The sequence below is a fragment of the Danio aesculapii genome, chromosome 13 (assembly GCF_903798145.1).
Source record: "Danio aesculapii chromosome 13, fDanAes4.1, whole genome shotgun sequence".
In the NCBI taxonomy this organism is placed as follows: domain Eukaryota; kingdom Metazoa; phylum Chordata; class Actinopteri; order Cypriniformes; family Danionidae; genus Danio; species Danio aesculapii.
This window is the reverse complement of record NC_079447.1, coordinates 45,726,442-45,746,531: the sequence shown is the minus strand read 5'-3', so window position 1 is coordinate 45,746,531 and position 20,090 is coordinate 45,726,442. Positions and strand designations below refer to the sequence as shown.

Here is a 20,090-nt window from a genome sequence, read left to right as displayed (position 1 = left end):
TCTGAATTAGTGAAAAGGTACAGCTGCTAAAAACGAATACACTCTGCCCACATTTATTAAATATCATAATTTTAAATCTTTTCAACTTTTAAGAACAGGCAATATTTTTTTAATTAAAATCACGTGCTTAATTTTATTTTGCATTAAACAATATTATGTATTAAAATGCAACATAAGATATATAAATAATGTAACGTAATCATTGTTACATTTTGTCATTTGTTGTAGGCCTACAACAACAAAAATTACTACTTAATTTTTAAGCTTTTAAAGGAATCAAAATGTGGCAATTCACTGTAACAATCATATATATTACACGTTAGAAAACTATCTGGCTGTTATGACGTTTTCTTTTAGCTTATTTTGCATAATTCTCCTTCACGTGACATTTATTGCTGTTTATCACATGACTTGACAGCGCACGCGCGGAAATGCTACCATAACAAACACAGGCTGTTTGTTACTGACAGGAAAGGAAGTGGCTCCAAAGTGACTCAACCGCACATCATTTTTAGATAGTCTGGGCAGTTTTACTTCAGTCAGAGTTATACTAATAGGACGTAAGGAGAACTGTAACGTTATGTGAATTGGAGCGGCACTTCAGACAATAACAGGTAACGTGACTTCTTAGCGCAAGTTTGTTTTCAGTGTATTCTTTTATCCGATTGTTACCTTAGCAAGCAACTGGTATGCTTTTCCAGTGTCTTGCAGATACTTTGAACAGTGTACGTTGTATGAATGTTCATAATAAATCTTTATTTTGTTTTCTATAAGATGAACGGTCTTGCTCCACCTGGAAACATGAGATTCATTGCATTTGCTGTCATATTTAGTGCTGGATATCTTTGCTCATCGGCCTTTACACATCCTCGGTATGTCAAATAAATAATTGGATTTATACATTGATGTACATTTATTTATTTTTTTGTTCTGTCATGTAAAATAATATTTAAAAACAATTCATTTGTTTTTGTTCTAAAATTTTCACACATTCAGACATGCGCGGGCACGTTTCGGTAATGGGAATTTCACTGAAAACGCTGTCAAATTATTAAAAATTAACAAATTATGTTGAAACTACGCGTTGTGCTTCGTAGACAACAGTTTTGTTTTTATTCTTATGTTTTTATATACTTAATTACGAAGTTTTATATTTAAAATCATAAGTGTCGTGTTGTTTTAATGGTTTCCTGAGAAAAACCCATGAATACATGTTTGTTGGCGTGCTGTAGCACCATTAAACCTATTTCACACCGTTATTGTTTTGATACTATTGCTCTTTGACTTTTGGGAATTGTATTTTAATTCCTTTACTTATCAGTACAATTATTTTATTACATTTCTTGAAGAAATGTTTGGTGAGAAAAAAATAAATGCAGTACCTCGTACGCTTCCTGTAAATGTCGGTATCATAGTGTTACCAGCTTTTTTCTCAACAGTCAACAGTACTGATAAAATATAGAGGTAAAGTTGGTTTTATATTTGCACATTTGTTCATTTAGAACTCTCTATGTTGTTTACCATGTTACTTTGAATATTCGATCGGAATTAGCATGCAAAATTATAACTTCAAAACAACATTAACACTATCTAATTGACTGTGAACAGTGTTGTACTTTGATAGTCATTGGCTGCTCATATGTCTGAATATTCGAATATAAAACCAACTTTACCTCTATAGATAAAATGTGTATCCATAAAACAGGTAAAAACAAAAAGTGCCTCAAAGCGCTCTAAACTTTTGTCGGCTTATATTGATTGACCCCCTTAATATATTTTCATTTGCATTAGTATGATTTAAGGTTTTATTTATGTTATTATTATTTTGTACTCTTTTATTTTATGTTGCTTGGATGTAATGTTAAATATGTTTAACAATGGAAGTTGAAAATGCCTGTGTTGTTTGAAGGTTAAGTATATAAAAAAAACCTCATAAAATGTGTACAAATTACTTTACATTTACATTACATAATATAATTCTTTCGTATTTTAAACAGGCCATTTAAAGTCATTTTAAATTAGTTTGTTTTGACAATTGAAATCGGTTTGATTAATCCAGTTATATTTGAATAACTTACAACTTACTCATGATATAGAATTGATTAAAATAGTTGTCTTTGTATTTCTAAATATAAACCATTAAAAATGCTATAGTAATGGGAATTTAAATCTACTCAGAATTACCATTCAGAATAGCCAAAATCGCAAAACATTGTTCAGATGTGTTATGAATTTGCTTTATGAGATCTAATGTTCTGCATGGCCTTTTAATTTCTTTAGTACATAATTGATTAGGTTTTATTGTTAGTTAAGAGTATTTTTTTTTTTGTTTAACCAATTAAATAAACGCACAAACTCTATGTGAGATTGTAATTGAGCTTGTATGTGAGAGTGAATGGACTGCTTCTTTCAGGGGAGAATGGACAAAACTCATACTGACCCAGCATTGGCCACAGACATTTTGCAAAGTATTGTATACTTTACTTTCCATTGTTTTAATGCCAATATAACTTTTTTTTATCCACTGGGTATCAGTGTGACAAATTATGTTGTTTTTCATTTTCAGATGGAACACTGCAAAACAGATTTCAGCTATTGGACTCTGCACGGACTATGGTGGGTTTCTTAAGTCAGATTTACATATTAATGTTTGTCTGACAAATATTTGCTATTTTAAGACATAGCTATTGTGTAGGAGCATATGTATTAGGCATTGTCAATTTAATTTAAGTCTATTAACTGCATGACAATAGGGTTCAAAGTATTTAAAGAACATTTTTTGTTATCATTGCAGGCCCAACACTGGTGTAAGGTGCAACACATCTTGGCATTTTAATGCCAGTTTGATTGAGGTAATTGTTTATTTGTCTTGTCCTGTCCTGTTGCATGTGCAATCTTTTTAATTTGATATTTGATTAAGATGTTGTATGCACTTGTCTTACAGGACATACTACCAGAAATGGAGAAATTCTGGCCAGATCTGCTAGAACCATCTTCCCCAAAATTTTGGTATGTCAGACCCGGCAAAAGCATTTAGGCAATACAATGATCTATTATATTTATTGTTATTATTAGTAGGGATGTAAAGATCTGATCGCGTGATCGGAAATCTATGTCTCAATCACGTGGTTTCAAATTCAATTGGAATCGGACGTTACCTCCCAATCAGGTCTCGAATATGAATGAATATATATATATATATATATATATATATATATATATATATATATATATATATATATATATATATATATATATACATGACCCTTTAATTACGATTCAAACTTGACATTGCATATCTTGCAATGTGACTGTTGTGACTATTATATTGATGCTGAAATGATATAATATTATTTATTGATAGTTTTTTTTTTTTTTATCATTTGTGCTTAGGAATTATGAATGGACGAAACACGGGACCTGTGCTGCAAAATCAGAGTCTTTAAACAGTGAACATAAATACTTTGGCAAAGCTCTTGAACTGTACCACAAGTTTGACCTTAACAGGTAAGTTCTTCTTTTTAAGTGGTTTTTGAGTGATGTAATCTGACTTTGTGGTTTTTGAAAAATGAGGAAGTTAGTAGAGGAAGCAAGATCATAGCGGATGGATTCAGTACATCAATGCACCTGATTAAAGCCTTATTCAGAGCCTTTGCTAAAGAAGTGATTTACATGTGTCATGTTGTATTAGTCTAATTTTATATCAGCTCCTTAAAGCAATAGTTCACCCAAAATTTAAATTTACTCAGGTGGTTTCAATCCTTTATTAGTTTCTTTATTCTGTAAACCACAAAATAAGATATTTTGAAGAAAGCTGAAAACCTTTAACCATTGACTTTCATGGTAGGAAAAACAAATACTGTGGAAGTCAATGGTTACAGGTTTTTAGTAGGGGGTAACGGATCATGGTTGATCCGTAATCTGGATGGATCACAACTCACAGGTCTGAATGCAGGTGACCCACAGATTTTTACATGTAGATTAATCCTACGTTTGTAACGATCGCAAAGGCATTGTCATTCAAATCACATGTGTGAAAATATTTTTAATGATGCTTAAAAATGGACAATTACACTATTTAACCAATAGGTGGTGAGCAGAGTTGGGTGTAACTGTATTCTAATTACGTTTTTAGGGAACGCAGTAATTTAATGAATGACATTTTAAATTTGAGTAATTTGATTACAGTTACTAAAGTCAGTGTAATTGCGTTACTTGCGTTACATATTTAGTTTTTAGAATAAAGAAACTCTTATTTTAAATCACGTTTTCAGCTGCAATATCAGTTAGTAAGCATGCACTTTTAAATAGCTGGAAAACACACTGCTGCTGGTGAGAGCGGTTGCTTTTTCAAGTGGAAATACAGACATTACTTTGATTTCATCGAGCATAAAAACAAAAAAATTGCTGTGAAATGCAGTTTATGCAGTTTAACTTTCGACTGCTTTTATGTCGACCAGCAACTTGTTCAAGCACTTGAACAAAAGGCGTTCTATGACAATATTCGTCGCCAAGGAGAACACTGGCGTCCAACTCAGCCTAAACAGGCTAAATTGGATTTTTCTGCAGGATCGGGAGTGAAGGTATCTTCTGAATGTAAAGAGAAGTGTAGCTGATTATGGGGTTGTGTACATAATGCATCCATTGCATGTGCGAGTTCGTTAATTCCAATCGAGGAATATAAAATGAAATCATATTGCGTGCACTCGCATTTTCCAGGTGCACACAGCTGAAAACCACAAGTCACGTGAAAGGAACTGACCGGTCAACTTCATACTTTGTGTAGAATATACACATTTCGGTAGACTAATTACCTCAGACAAATACAGAACAGCTAAACACTGCAGTGCTTTTTTATACTATTGATGTCAGTGGTTACAGGTATCCAGTTTTCTTCATGTCTTCTTTTGTGGGGGAAAAAAGACAAACAGGTTTGGAACAAGTGAATGATAAGAGAATTTTAAGTTTTTGACAAACTATCTCTTTAAGTCTTTTGAATATGTCAAGAGGCTGTGATCAACCCATTGTAATATTTTTCAGTGAATATTAAATTACTGAAAGAGCTGCAGTTTATTTTGTATATTTATAGGTATTTTCTATGTTTTTAAAGTAACTTCAAAGTAAAGTAATTAGTAATCTGATTACTTTTTACATTAAGCAATTAGTAACTTAATAGATTACAAATTACTGATTCCTACTCAAAAATGTATCATTTTTTTTAAAGTAACTTAACCAACACTGGTGATGACACTGGTGGTGAGACTATAAATAAATACGATGTGTTGTACAAATGATAATGATTTCCACATTTAGCATTATCAGCAACAGTAACAAATATAATTTTTCACAGTATTGAATATTTTACCATTTATTTTTATTCAGCTGTTTATTGTTTAAATTTTTGTATTAAAATGACAGATTTACATTCTGTTTGTTAGAAGCAAAAGTTTCTTGCATTACGTTTTTGTAATAGTGTTCTCTTTTTTTGGCTGGTTCAAAAAATGGTCTGATCCGTAACTCAAAAAAAAGTTATGTGATCCGAACCCTGAGATTTGTGATCCATTACACCACTAGTTTTTAGCATTCTTTAAAATATCTTATTTTGTAGTTAACAAAAGAAAGAAACTCATAGAGGTTTGATATGCATAAAGATTGACTAAATGAGTGACATTTTAATGTGTGGGTGAATTATCGCTTTAATCTGCTTTTTTTCTAATTTTTGTATCCATTTCTCAGTTAATATAGGTGTATTTTGATGCATTTAACCAAAACAGATTTATTAAACAGATATATTTATTAAAGTAATATTTTAGTCACCAAACATTTAGAAATTGAAAGATAATACAATTCAAGCTAAATATTACAAAAAAATTACAACCTACAAAATTTCAACTACATTTTTTTTACTTCTCTTGATTTTTTTTTTTTTTTTTGTCCTCTTTTTTTTTTTTAATTTGTATTTAATATTTTTCTATAACATATCAATTTGGCTGTACTAGTTTTTGGACTGTTATTTTGTTAGATAAGCTCTAAATTTGGCTTCAGTACTAACTAATCTAATGTATGTGCACAATCATAATAATGGATAGCTTCCTATTAAAAATCTAAATTTAAAAGATAGATTTGTGAGGGGTGTACTTGTATATGCTGAGCACTATATGTAGATGCAGAAGAGATTGATGAACAGATTTTTACAGAGTTCTTCAATATAGGAGTATGTTGTATACTGGATTTTAGGCCTACGCAACGAAATCTTGAAATATAGCTAACAGTATAACATTTTTCATTACATTTACTGTACAAAAAAATTAAATATTTTCAAATAAAAAGATGTGTTTACCACAATCAGATGTTTTTTTTTCTAATTACATTAAGAGGCATGATAAAAAATAATAGTAGGTGACAAAGCATGCAAAAACTATACAGATATTTGTTTTTCCATCAATCTTTGACCATTTAGTAATTTAATCATGCTTTGAATTTCTGCTTAATGGATTTTTGGGTGTTTACTCAATGCTGTTTTTGTGTACTGCAAAAAAAAATCACATAATTATGTAAATGCTACAGGTTACATGAGCAATATCACAATCATAGCAGTGCGATTATGGCTGTATATCTGCACTAGTGGGAGTTGCGTGTTGGTGTCCCTTAGTGTCCCACTGGTGACTATATACAGCCATATCGCACTGCTACTAGTGTGATATTGCATTTATACAACAGTTCGACGGCATATTCGTGTGTATAAAAAAGAAAATCAAGAGAGTCTAAAAATTCTTTTTTATAAGGAACTGCTTTCTTCTGCCATTCATTCACATCTGCAGCTGACGTCAGAACAGCAGAAACCGTTGCTACTTCACAAACATCACTTACAGATAGTATTTGAATGATTCTCCAGCGTAATATCTAAAGTGATGAAAAAACAGGTGATTTTGCTGACATTTTAATATTATAAGGCTGAACGGCATGAAATGCCAACAGTCTAGGGACATTTCCCAGTATTTCTCTTTTGCAATCAGGATTATCCAATAATTATCCCCGAAAAAGCCAAAGCAAAGCAAACACTACCAGAAACACTACCAGTTTCCTATGGTAAAAATACAGCACTACAGCATACAAAATAGAGAGATCGATTTAGAATGTCACTTGCCTGATTTATAATGATTTGATCAGCTGTATTGAAAGTACGCTGCTTTTATCCTCTAAGGGCTTTTTAATTGATGTCTGTCGCCATTTTGTGGAGGAGGGTCAACCGTCTTTGCTCTGCTCAGTATGACAAGCTGATGGATGCTGACGTACTGTATCTCCGAAATTATAAAAATTTTAAATAGGCACTATCCTTATAAATAAACTGCATAGTTGCAATCTAAACAACTATATTCTTGCCTAAAAAAGCCTCAAAAGTATAATATGTTGTCCAACAGCAGCAATATTTGTCAAACTGTAGTGAGTTTATTAACCTGCTGTCACTCTATGTGAGCGGAGTTATACACAAGAGTGAAGAGGCTGTATGAGTGCTGTTATTGCCGAATATCGCACAGCTGTCAGCCAATCAGATTTAAGAACCTGATCAAACAGAACTGTTGTTTAAATTTCTGCAATGACACTGAATTGCGTTACTATTGTACTATTCAGTCATAGCTGCCATTGTTTTCCTCATGAGTGTTTTGTGTCTTTCAGTGTGTTGCTGAAGAATCAAATTGTGCCCTCTGAGAAGCATTACACGGTAAGTATTTTATTTATTCATTTTGGGTGAATAATTCAGAATCTAAGGTTTCATTGAAGCGTTTACCATGATGTTCTTGCTTATTTTCTGTTCCTGTCAGTGACACTACAACATGTACATTCATGATTCAAAGGAAAATACTAATTCATATTTCCCATAAATGTCATGCCTCGATTAAGAGGGCTTAAAATGTAATCCTAAACCACAATCTGCATCATTGTCGCACGACATACACTCTGGTAGATGCAGGATCAGCATTTCAACATAACGATCTTGCAGTTTTCTGTTGGATTTACCCAACTTCTTCATTTTTTGGGGGGTCTGAAGTAAATAAGAATCTTGCAAGTATGAGCACATGTGAGTAAATGTGTCATATTTCCTGTTTTGATAGCTGGAGGATGTGGAGGAAGCCATTACAAGTGCCTACGGAGTTAAGCCCAAGATCCAGTGTGTTCACCCAGGAATGGTATGAATAAAGGCAGAATAAAGAGTCAGACACCAGGCGAGAAGCAATACATCGTGCCACATCTTCAAAATTTCAAACATTGTTTTTTATGAGTATACACACTGACAGCACCATTCGGCATCTTTCCACAGCACCCAGCTACACATAAAAAAACAATGTTTAGCATTGTATAGATGTGGCGTGATTCACCGATTCTTTAGGGAACCACCGTTTATTTTTGGAATAAAGGTTGAGAAGTTAGAGGGTTTTGTGATGTCAGCAAACAAGAAAATACGATTAATTCTGTCATGTTGTGTATTATCATATTAAACTTGTGTATTAAATACATTCTTAGCTCAGTCAACAACATAACAATGTTTGTTTCCGCTAATGCCGAGTTCAGACTACACAATTTTCAAAGTAGTCGCGTCACAGATTTTTTCACACTGCATGACTATCTGGGGTAGAGTTGATTCACTGCAGTGTTTACACTGCAAGATGGATCGGCGACAACCGGTTTCACAATGCATGACTTTACAAAAGGAAGAATCGCTGGCAACTTTGTATCTTGGTCCTCAAACTACGTCTCACAACCAAACACAAGCTAGAAGTAACATGGAAACAATGTGAGGTCACGGAATATATATTTTGTTAATAACTACATAAGAAAGAAGCCTTTGTGGGGTAGAACAGTGTTTCCCAACCCTGTTCCTGGAGGCACACCAACAGTACATATTTTGTATGTCTCCCTTATCTGACCCATTCGTGTCAGGTTTTGGGGTCTTTTCTAATGTTCTGCTGAGTTGATTCAGGTGTGTTTGATTAGGGAGAGGTTGAAAATGTGTACTGTTGGTGTGCCTTCAGGAACTGGGTTGGGAAACACTGGGGTAGAACATGTACTTATTTTGCTCACCTGGCTTTTGAAGGAATTTAGAATATTCTCCAGCTTTTTTCTTTTTCGACCTGGTTCTGGTGTTGCTCAGATGACACGTCAAACAGACACGGGTGCTCCTGCCAAATTTCCACTGGCTTTTTCCTCCATTTCTTGCATCCACATAGACAGAAAAGAATCCATTTTAACTTCTCCCCCATTCTCCCGCTGGCCTGCAGATACCCATACTAGTGAATGCTGCCATCTTATTGGCTGTAGGAAATTAACAATGTTATTTTCAATCTGAACACATTTCACATGCAGATAGGTCCAGATAGTTAGCATGCCAAATATCACACTGGTGTCGACGATTTATCTGCGATTCTCTGAGATTGCATATTTGATCATTCACACTGTGTGATTGTTACAAGCATGAACGAGCACCAATTTACCTGGACTTTCAAGCATTTGTCAGCAATTTCTCAAAACCTGTTGGTGAGTCAAAATCGGGGCTAAAATCATGCAGTCTGAACTCAGCATAAGGGATACTATTGGAAACCTGTTATATGTTTATCACTTAATAGAAACCAACATCGTTATGTTGTTGATTAAGCCAGGAATTTTTACACATTGATAAAATATTTAACACACATTTTTATACATTTATTTAAAACACATTAATACACAATTTTAAAATGATAAATCACATGACAGAATGAAAATCCTCAATCAAATTTTTCATTTTCATCCAAGATTTATCTCACAATTCTGACCTTCTCACAATTTTGAATTTATATCTCACTTTTCTAGCTTCACATTTTGGACTTGACAACCACTGTACATTTTGAAAACTCAGAATTGTGAGATAACAGACAAATACCAGAAATTGCAAGTCTTCATCTTCAAGTTGCAAGATTTACATTTTTTTTAGAGTTTATATAAGTCTTAAATAAATTGCAATATACAGTAAAACCCAGTCTCATTGGAGATATTATACGTCCCCAGGGCTACATATCTGGGAACCACAAAATATGTGCCCAGGGCTACATCTGCTTACTGTTTTTTTTTTTTTCCCCGCAAACCTACTAGGGTACTGTGTAAATTTTTTGACAATCTCAAATATGTTACTGGGCCACGTTTACCCATACTGTACGTGTCATTTTGCACATCCTTCTCGTAATTCCACCAGAAGCCGATGTGTACATTTTTGTGAATCTCAATGTTCTTTCTTAACTCCTTCCGTGAGAGAAGCAGGTCAGCTTGTCATGCTTATATCAGCTTGCTATCGACTGACCTTCCCACCCCCTTTCCTAAACCATACCAATAGTGGTTTTAAAGCAAACTTTGGCCAAATTCTTTATAATAATTTCACGCTGCTTTTTTAATTCATTTTTTTTTTTTTTACCTGGTTTCTGGAAGCGTCCTTCACCAGACTCGAATTGCCGCCATGTCTCAAATCTGACGTCGTACAAGGTGAGCTAACGAGCAAACTGATTTCAATGTAACAAGCCTAACATATGGAGGTAATCGGTGGAGCAATAGTGAAAAATTGAGCAGAAGTTGTCGGTAGCGTCATAACACCTTGTAGAGTATGTTTTACATACAAAATGTAGCCATATTTCACAGTTCCCAAAAAATGTAGCCCTGGGCACATATTCTCAATTAGCAATTGTTGGCGTGATATGAACTATAACAATTCAGGAGAAGAAAAAAATATTAATGAGAGAGAGAGAGAGAGAGAGAGAGAGAGAGAGAGTCCCAATAACCTCTTTTTATCCCCTGGTAGAACAGGGTTTCATTTAAAAAGCTTCTACAGTGATATAAAAGGTTTATTTAACGTTTGACGTAATCTAAATCGCAAGATGAAGAGAGGGTGGAACATAGTGTAGCTCCTCCCCTTTAAAAAAAAAAAACAACCTATAGATTTTTGTTTTATCACTGCTCGTCCAGTGAGAGTGGTTGAGCTCAAGCACATCAAATGTGAAGTGTCTTGAAGGGGGCGGGGCTTGTCGGATACTAGAGAGCATTTGATTGGTAACGATTTGATTCGAAACGAATGCATTGATCAATTTAGCCGGAAGTGACCAACTATAAGCGTTACACGTTTATATCAGTTTTATATCTCATAAACACAAAATCTGTCTCTGTTTTGGTGCACACTAGATTATAGATCTCCTAAAAATGAACAATACTGATACTGACATCTAAAAACTTTATTTTAATTTCATGCATGGGACCTTTTGAAGAGGGTCATTTCCTCAACATTAAATTACTCACTATTATTCAATGATTAGATGTGCAATGACCACAATTTGCCATATTTTTTGCTGAGGTTAAATGTAATTTCTTGCTGTACTTTTCAGGGAGGCCAGGTTCAAATTTTGGGCCAAATCGAGATCTGTGTTGACAGGGATTTCCAGCTGATGGGTTGTGAAAAGTCCAGCGAAGACGCCTGGAGCAGTGACTTCCCCACAGTGCCTGTCAGTGGCCAGTCAGGACTCAGCGTGTGTGATCACTCCATGCCAGTCTATTACCCTCCAGTGCAAGCGTAGAGGTGGGCAACTTCAGACCTCTTTTCAGTGTTTGAAAGATTTAAGGGTTCCTGTCTAGCATGTGAAACACTGGAAATAATTGTTTTCAGTAAATAAATGCACATTAAATTCCTTTGCTGTCCTAAACTATGATGCTGGAACAATCTACTGATAATTTAAGGATGTCAAATTCACAGACTGCTATTTTTTAGGGGGTAACTAAGTTCACTTTTGAAATGTATTGGTTTTACGCAATGTATCTTGCTCAGCCTGAAGTTGACCTATTTGTTTGGGGGTTTTGATCTCATGAAAGAGATTGATGAGTTCTTAAATATTTCAAGTAAACAAAAAATTTTAGCTAAGTAATTGGAAATTTTTTTTTAGCATAGTAGCATAATTTTGTATATGCATGGCAGTTTTCTGGACATTTTATTACTGTTATTTTTGTTTGTTTGCTTGTTTGTTTGTTTGTTTTATCAGCGTAAGATAAAAAAAATCTGCAAATACATTATCAGTACGTGATAATGTAGACAATAATAAATAGACAATAATATGATTATGTTCATAAATAAGTGAGGGCTTGACCTGTAATATATATGTTAAAAAAAACCTCATGTATTCATGAAAATAAGCCGTGTTTTTGTCAAAATTAATAAAATAACAGCAAATACTACCATCAGTAAAAAGATCTCACATATTTATGAAAATAATAGTCATTTTATGAATATTTTTGCCATTTTTTTAAATCAGACTTAATAAAAACAGCAAATACTACCATTATTCAAAATAAAAATTCGCATATTTATGAAAATAATTGTCGTATAATTATGTTTGCCATTTTTTTTTTATCATCAGAATTAATAAAAGAACAGCAAATACTACCATTGGTTAAAAACTCACATATTTCTGAAAGTAATAGTCATATTACAAATATTTTTGCCAAATTTTTATCAGAAATAATAAAAGACCAGCAAATACTACCATTAATAAAAATTTTAAAAAACTTGCATATTTATGAAAATATTAGTCATATTATAAATGTTTTTGGCCATATTTTAATCAGATTTAATAAAAGAAAACTGCAAATACTACCATTAGTAAAAATAAATAAATAAAAAATAAATAAAAAAACACATTTATAAAAATAATAGTCTTGTTCTAAATATTTTTGGCAATTCTTTTTAATCAGAATTACTAAAAACAGCAAATACAACCATTAGTTAAAAACACTCATTTATTTATGAAAATAATAGTCATATTATAAATATTTTTGGCCATTTTTTTTTATCAGAATTAATAACAAACAGCAAATACTACCATTATTTATCAGAACTTGATAATATAGACAATAATATGATTAATATTTTCATAAATGAGTGAGCTAATAACTAATTTATATATACTTTTAACGTATTTTAACATTTACTAAACTATCGAAATTAAAAGAGGTCTATATTTTCTATTGCAAGTTTTATTTCTTTCTCTTATATTATATATTAATACAAAATGTGACCCCAGCATGTTTTACCAAATCTCTAAGAGGTCTATATTTTCTCAAACAAATGTAAGGTTTTCTTTCTTTCTCTTGATTTTAATGCAAAATGTGACTGAGGCATGATCTGTTTTGGGATATTCACCCTTTCAATATGAACTCCAAATTTGTAGAAATAGTGTCCGCTGTAATACGTGTCTTTCGTTATTTTAATTTGTAATTTTCTGCTAAATAAATACAGGCTCACAAGATGGTTTGATTAGCTCTATTGGACAGTTTTCTGGAGAATCTAACAGTATTCAGGTACAGAAATTGAATAATCACAATGCAAAAAAATGCTTTTCTTACTTTGCTTTGTCTCATATCTGCTCCAAATATCTAAAAAAAATTCTTAGATCAAGTAAAAAGATTTTGTTTTCCCCTTTAGAAGAACTAAGTCAAAATTCATAGTTTTTTCTTAAAATGAGTTAAATTATCTGCCAATGGGGTAAGAAAAACAATCTTATTTTTGCTTTGAAATGTAGATATTTGAACTAGAAACAAGATAAATATTTTAAGGAGGGTTTTTGGTATAAATCAAATGGATTTTATATACATAATTAAATAAAAGAAATCTGTATTACACCTCCAAACATCATTTTTTTTGTGTCCAAATTTTCTTAACTCTCTTGAAATGCTCATTGACAGGCGTTAAAACACATGCAAATGATAAACCATCACTATATCATGATTAAGCTTAGCAGTGACTCTACAAATCACATGTTCAGATATAATTCACACTCCACATTACATATGTTGTGATGTAACTATTGTGGATGCACACATTGAGATATCGATTCTGAAACGATATATTGTGCAGCCCTAATTGGCAATATTTGCGACTTCAATGTGTAAAATATGTGGTGGGTTTGGAACTTTGAGCCTTGTGATAGCAGTTGCACATAATGCACATCTAGTTTTCCACCACTAGAGGGCAGCACATACATTCTGGCCAAAGAAAAAGCTCATTGACGTTGCTAACAGACATGCTGTTCTCGTGTTGTTTTAATGGGTAGATGACTTCAGTTACTAAGTTACTACACGAGACAATTTACCGTTTGCACAAAACAATCTGTCTTAAACAGTGTCTTTCTGCCTCAGTGCCTAAAAATACAGATCTGATTTTCATCCAGTGGTATTTTTATCAGTCACATGATTACGATCAAAGAGCCATATTAGATGTGGGCATTTGATATATTGCTTTGTTAGCAACATGGCGTGTAACTTATATGTCTATAATTGTTGGTTTTTATACTGGTTCTGGATTTGTGCTGCTGATGAAAGACATTTTTACAGGTACATGGTTTGTTAATTTTACAATGTGTGATTATTGCATTCATGTAAAGATTTGAGTCATTTTGTTCATTTACTGTAAATAAATTGGTTGTTCTGAAAACCAGGCATCCTGGCTAAGTTGTTTTTATTTGATATTAATATACAGCAAATTTTCCACTATTGATTTTATTAAAGATATTGTATTATGCATGCACACAAACACTCGCTGGCCACTTTATTAGGTACACCTGTCCAACTGCTCATTATTGCAAATCAGCAAATCTCTTGGCAGCAACTCAATGCATTTAGGCGTGTAGACATGGTCAAGACGATCAAAAGTCTTTAAGATGTTGTAAACCAACAAATAAATAAACATTTGAATAATCATTAAGTTTAAAGGTCACAGAATTGTTTTGAATTTTGAGTGAATGTGTGCTTTGCTATCTAGTTGTTCTGTAAGTGTTCGGACGGACGGATGGACGGATAGATGAGAAATGAGTTCTTTTATGCAATGTTTCTAGTTCACCAAAGGATTTGTCTGAAATCTTCAAAGCTCCCTCATTGTCTATGATTTAATGTTTGAGGATTAGGTGAGGTTAACTAGATTTCAGAGAATTAGTGTGTTAAAAGGTTTGTGTGTGTGTGTGTGTGTGTGTGTGTGTGTGTGCGTGCGTGTGCGTGTGTGTGTTTGTGTTTCAGCAAGACAGACGCACTGCAGAGCAGAGACTGTGTCTAGTGACTTTAAAACATAAAAAAATATTCAGAACTTAACACTTTAAAAAAAGGGGGACAGTGTCTCTCTTTCTAAGAATCTTTTCAGAAATTCAGTTGCTTTTCCATGTAAGGTTAAAAAGTCTTGGATGAGTTCTTATTTTTATTTAATTTATTATTTGTCACTTATTAAAGCATAATCATAAACTCTCAGAAATAAAGGTACGTGATCTGTAACTGGGGTGGTACCTTTTCGAAAGGTACAAATTTGTTCCTAAAAGGTCCATATTGGAACCTCAAGGGTACATATTATTACCTAAAAAGTACAAATGTGTTCTCTTAAAATTTTTAGGTCTTAATAGATACTTTTGAGGTACCAATATGGACCCTTGAAGTAAAAATGTGTACCTTTTGAAAAGGTACCACCCCAGTGACAGCTCACATACCTTTATTTCTAAGAGTGTAGGTAGTTGCAATTTGATTTAATAGTCTGTATTATCAAAACCTGGGCTAGTGTTACAATCACCAGCGATCCACGCTTGTAGATCGCTGGGAATCATTTACTTTCACTCAGGACTATAAATCTATCAACATATTGACTACAAATCCTGTCATGCACCACACATTCACACCTGTTTTGGTTTTCTGCTAATTGCTAACACACACAGTTGAAGCTGTTCAGAACTGATCACATGGATATGGACACCAGTTGCTGAGTGTTGTTATACTATATTGTGAACTTTAAGATGTGTTTCCTTTGCCTTGCCCTGTTTGACCCTTGCTTTGTTCTGTTTGTTTACGTTGCTTGCTGCCTGTACTGACCATTCGCCTGTTTATTGACCACAACTCTGGATTCCCAATCTGTTTACACCTGTTTTGACCATTGCTTGCCTGACCATTCTCATAATAAATCTGCATTTGGTTTATTATTATTTACAACCTTTCGTTGTCCAGTGTCCTCACATTACAGATAGTGTCATATTTATTTATTATATCATTTACAAAACAAAAAATGCTGTAGAAATAGTTTTCATTCAGCACATTTAAGTAAATTCACAGTTGCTGAAGCAGCAGGAAACACCGATTTAAGCACAAGGACCTGCAATAGAATGGCTAAAGTTGTATATTCTTAAAACAATACTACAGACCAACTGTTACAATTCAGCCTGAAGGACAGAAGTGACTTCTGGGAGTATCTACCACTAAAGCACACTGAATAAAGCATGGTTTTGAAAGGCAGAAAGGTTTCCAGGCAGTCATTTGTAGCCATTATGCTTGTGCCTGGAACTCTTCAAGTGAGTTCCCTCTTAAAAGCCAGGTGACGTCTGTCTATCTTTATTCAGAAAAAGACCTGAGTGAAGTCAAGGATTACATGGCCGGTCTTTTATATAACTGCAGCCAGAATGAAAGAGATATTTGTGTGTGTGCGTGCATAGTGTGGGTGTGTATAACTTGTGTTTCTTACATTCTGGGAACCAAATGTCCCTATAAGTATCGTAATACCAGTAAATTTCAACCTTGTGGGGACAATTTTGGTTCCCAAGAGGAACGTGGGTTATAAATCACACGTATTGAAGCATGTTGAAGCACTTTGTAAGAGTAAGGTTGTGTTATTGGGTAAAATATCATCCACATCCAACATGAGTAACTGTTGGATGTACGGGTGCTAACCCAAATTGCATCTAAAAAACTTAAAACCACAGCTTTCTAACTCACTTCAGAATCAAATGTGCTTCTTATCGCTCCTGTTTCCACCAAAATGTTTTGTCAGGAGCTCCACAGGGTCAAAATACATGGCCGGGCTGCGATAGCCAAACCTTTGGTCTCCCGTACCAGTGCTAAACATCGGTTTCAATGGTGCCAGCAGTTTTAAGCTTTGGGCTGTGGACAATGTGAGACGTGTATTGTTCTCTGATGAGTCCACCATCACTGTCTTTCCCACAATTGGGAGAGTTACAGTGTGGAGAAGCCCCAAAGAAGCATACCACACAGACTATTGGAGGCCAGCTAGTGAAGTGCTCTGCAGGTAAACCTCACTCCTCTGACCTTTAAAGGTGCTTGTTAGAGCAACCAACTCCCATGAGTAAAGTCGCTGGTTCGATCCAAGCTTGGAGCGGGTTGGGTGGTGTAGGACCGGTGGGGTTACATTGGTGCCGTGACCCAGATGGGACTGAGGTTTAGGGCGGTGATTGTAACGGAGGCCAGCTAGTGAAGTGCAGGTAAACCTCACTCCTCTGACCTCTAAAGGTGCTCTAGCGACAGACGCTAGGGGCCATGGTCTTTAGCCTCCTTGTTAGAGCAACCAACTCCCATAAGGAAAGTCACTGGTTCGATCCAAGCTTGGAGCGGGTTGGGTGGTGTAGGACCGGTGGGGTTACATTGGTGCCGTGACCTAGATGGGAGTGAGGTTTAGGGGGGTGAGTGTAACAGAGGCCAGCTAGTGAAGTGCTATGCAGGTAAACTTCACTCCTCTGACCCCTAAAGCTGCTGTAGCGAAAGACGCTAGAAGCCATGGTCTTTAGCCTCCTTGGTAGAGCAACCGACTCCCATGCGGAAAGTAGCCGGATCAACCGCAGCTCAGAACGGGTTGAGAGGCGTAGGACCGGCAGGGTTACATTAGTCATGGTTTGGGCTGCAATATCATGGCATTCCCTTGGCCCAATATTTGCACTATAATTATATAATTGTGCGCGTCTAGTGCTTAATTTGAGCCAGATCTTGTTGGACCCTGTTCCAGAAAATGTCAGATATTCGTGTTTTGTGTATTTGTGTTTTTAAAATGGCAAAGAGGCAGTCAAGCATATCTTTATTTTTTAAAACCATGAGCAAATCTGATGATGAGCCTGATCAATAGAGATCTTGAGAAGATGAAACTGCTCGAATTGATCAGGATAGCGGGAGACAGAAGCAAAGCAATCTCAAAACATGACAAAAGAGGTAACTGTGGGCTCTTCTTAAAGATTAGACTGAATGAGTTATTTTTTTGTTTTCACTTGGCACATAATAGTGAAGTGAACTGAATAGTGATTGTTCATAGGATGTATGTTTGTAGCTACATGTTTTCATTATCCATAACTGACCTATAACATTATATCAGACCCCCTAATTTTTCGTGATTCCACGATTGCTGAATCCAACGCAAAAATCAATAAAAAGGTGCAAATTTTTGCGATCCTGCAAAATTCTTAATTAATCGCAAAATGATCACAAAAAATGTAAATAATCTCATGAAAACATCCAATCATATTTATTTCAGTTTGCAGTTTATTGTTTTGCATGACTTACACAACGCATGTGATGTATTTGAGTGTCTCTCAAAAAATGACGGCTCACCTGCGCACTCACAATCCAAACATTACATGAGAGCACATGGGGCAATAGTTTTGAGGCCTGTGCAGTAAGCAGACGCGGATGAAGCGCGAGTGATATAAATGTATTCTGTGAAGTGCTGAACTGGTCCTCTTGTGTACCTTTTGTTCTAAGAGAGCCCAATTATTGACATAATTCATTGTTCCTTAGCTTCACTGCAATAGCGGTTAGTAGCTAAGAATAAATGTCTGCTGTCGCAACCTGTCTGACTCTTTCACTCTCTCTTAGACACTGAGAGAGAGAGAGAGAGAAAGATTATGTCAAAAAAGACTGAATTAAACAGCTCTCTCCTGTCTGATGGATTACTTTCAGTATGAATGGAAGCGGTGGTGCAGCCGTAAGATAACCCCTATGGAGCAGTGACATATACAGCGGATGGAGGCTTTATCTCATCTGCCTGAACACCATCACTCTCGGGGATGTGCTTGTATTCACAAATGAACTAAGCACATCTTTTAAATTCCAATTCGACTCCTGAATTTGAATTAAGGTAGCAAGCTGGATACAGAATTGAAAATTAAATATGAATAATATAACTCTGTTAAGAACCAATAAAATCTGTGGCTTTAACCGGTGGTCACATACATTTTTACTATCATCTATTAATTAGATTAGACCCTAGTAGCGAAATTAGCTCAATTTATGAATATTAATGATCAATATTCATTCATTCACTCCTTTTCGGCTTAGTCCCTTATTGAATGATGTTTTATGCCCTTCGAGCTGCAACCCATCACTGGGAAACACCCATACACACTCGTTCACACACATTCACTAAGAACAATTTAGCCTACCCAATTCACATGTCATGGGCTGTGGGGGAAACCGGAGCACCTGCAGGAAACCCACACGAACGCAAGGAGAACATGCAAACTCCACACAGAAACGCCAACTGACCCAGCCGAGCTTGAACCAGCGACCTTCTTGCGATAAGGGCGAACGTTCTACCCACTGCGCCACCGCATAGCCTAATGATCAATAATAACAAGTTATTATTAATTATTAATATACTGAAGTAACTTAGTTAATTTAAGTTAATAAATATAACAATGACATTGCCTGCTCGTTTTAGCAGACTCTGTAATTATTTATTTAGTTACAAAGAGAATAATAGCTACTTCTTGTAAAGTAGATAAATAGTTTAGAAGTTTTAGTAAACTTAATAAGCTGGTAGCAAGGGTGTTTTACCATTAAAGTGACCTTTTCTGTGAGGCAAAATAAAGACAATCCAATGTGGTTATATCGCGATTTATCGACTAGTCTAACATGTAACAAAATTTAGCAGGGGGTGTTATCGTTTTTTTTAAAAGCATGACGGTAAAACACGAACGCGGTTATGAATATATTAAAACATATGCTTGTTTGTTGTAAAAATACTTAAATTTGTGCATCTCCTCACTTTCGTGTGCAGTCATGGTGCTGTTATAGATGGTGTGTACTGAGAAATTTTCACACCCCTTTGGTTTCAAGAGTGGTCCTGAAAAATCTCTGTTTCAAAGGCTATCTAGCCCTTCCCCTTACCCCTACGCCAGGCATGTCCAAGCTCGGTCCTGGAGGGCCGGTGTCCTGCAAAGTTTAGTTCCAACCCCAATCAGACACACCTGGGCTAGCTAATCAAGCACTTACTAGGCTTT

The 20,090-nt window shown here is 34.9% G+C and overlaps 1 protein-coding gene across 1 annotated transcript; it reads left to right on the top strand.

The window, feature by feature from the left end:
- Positions 1 to 405: 405 nt before the first annotated feature.
- On the top strand, positions 406 to 14,504 carry rnaset2 (ribonuclease T2). The gene is made up of 10 exons (XM_056471156.1): positions 406 to 614; positions 775 to 872; positions 2,414 to 2,468; positions 2,567 to 2,616; positions 2,795 to 2,852; positions 2,945 to 3,009; positions 3,394 to 3,507; positions 7,678 to 7,723; positions 8,115 to 8,189; positions 11,403 to 14,504. Exons 2-10 carry the CDS (start codon positions 775 to 777, stop codon positions 11,589 to 11,591), a joined length of 750 nt encoding a protein of 249 aa, XP_056327131.1. The 5' UTR covers positions 406 to 614; the 3' UTR covers positions 11,592 to 14,504.
- Positions 14,505 to 20,090: the final 5,586 nt, after the last annotated feature.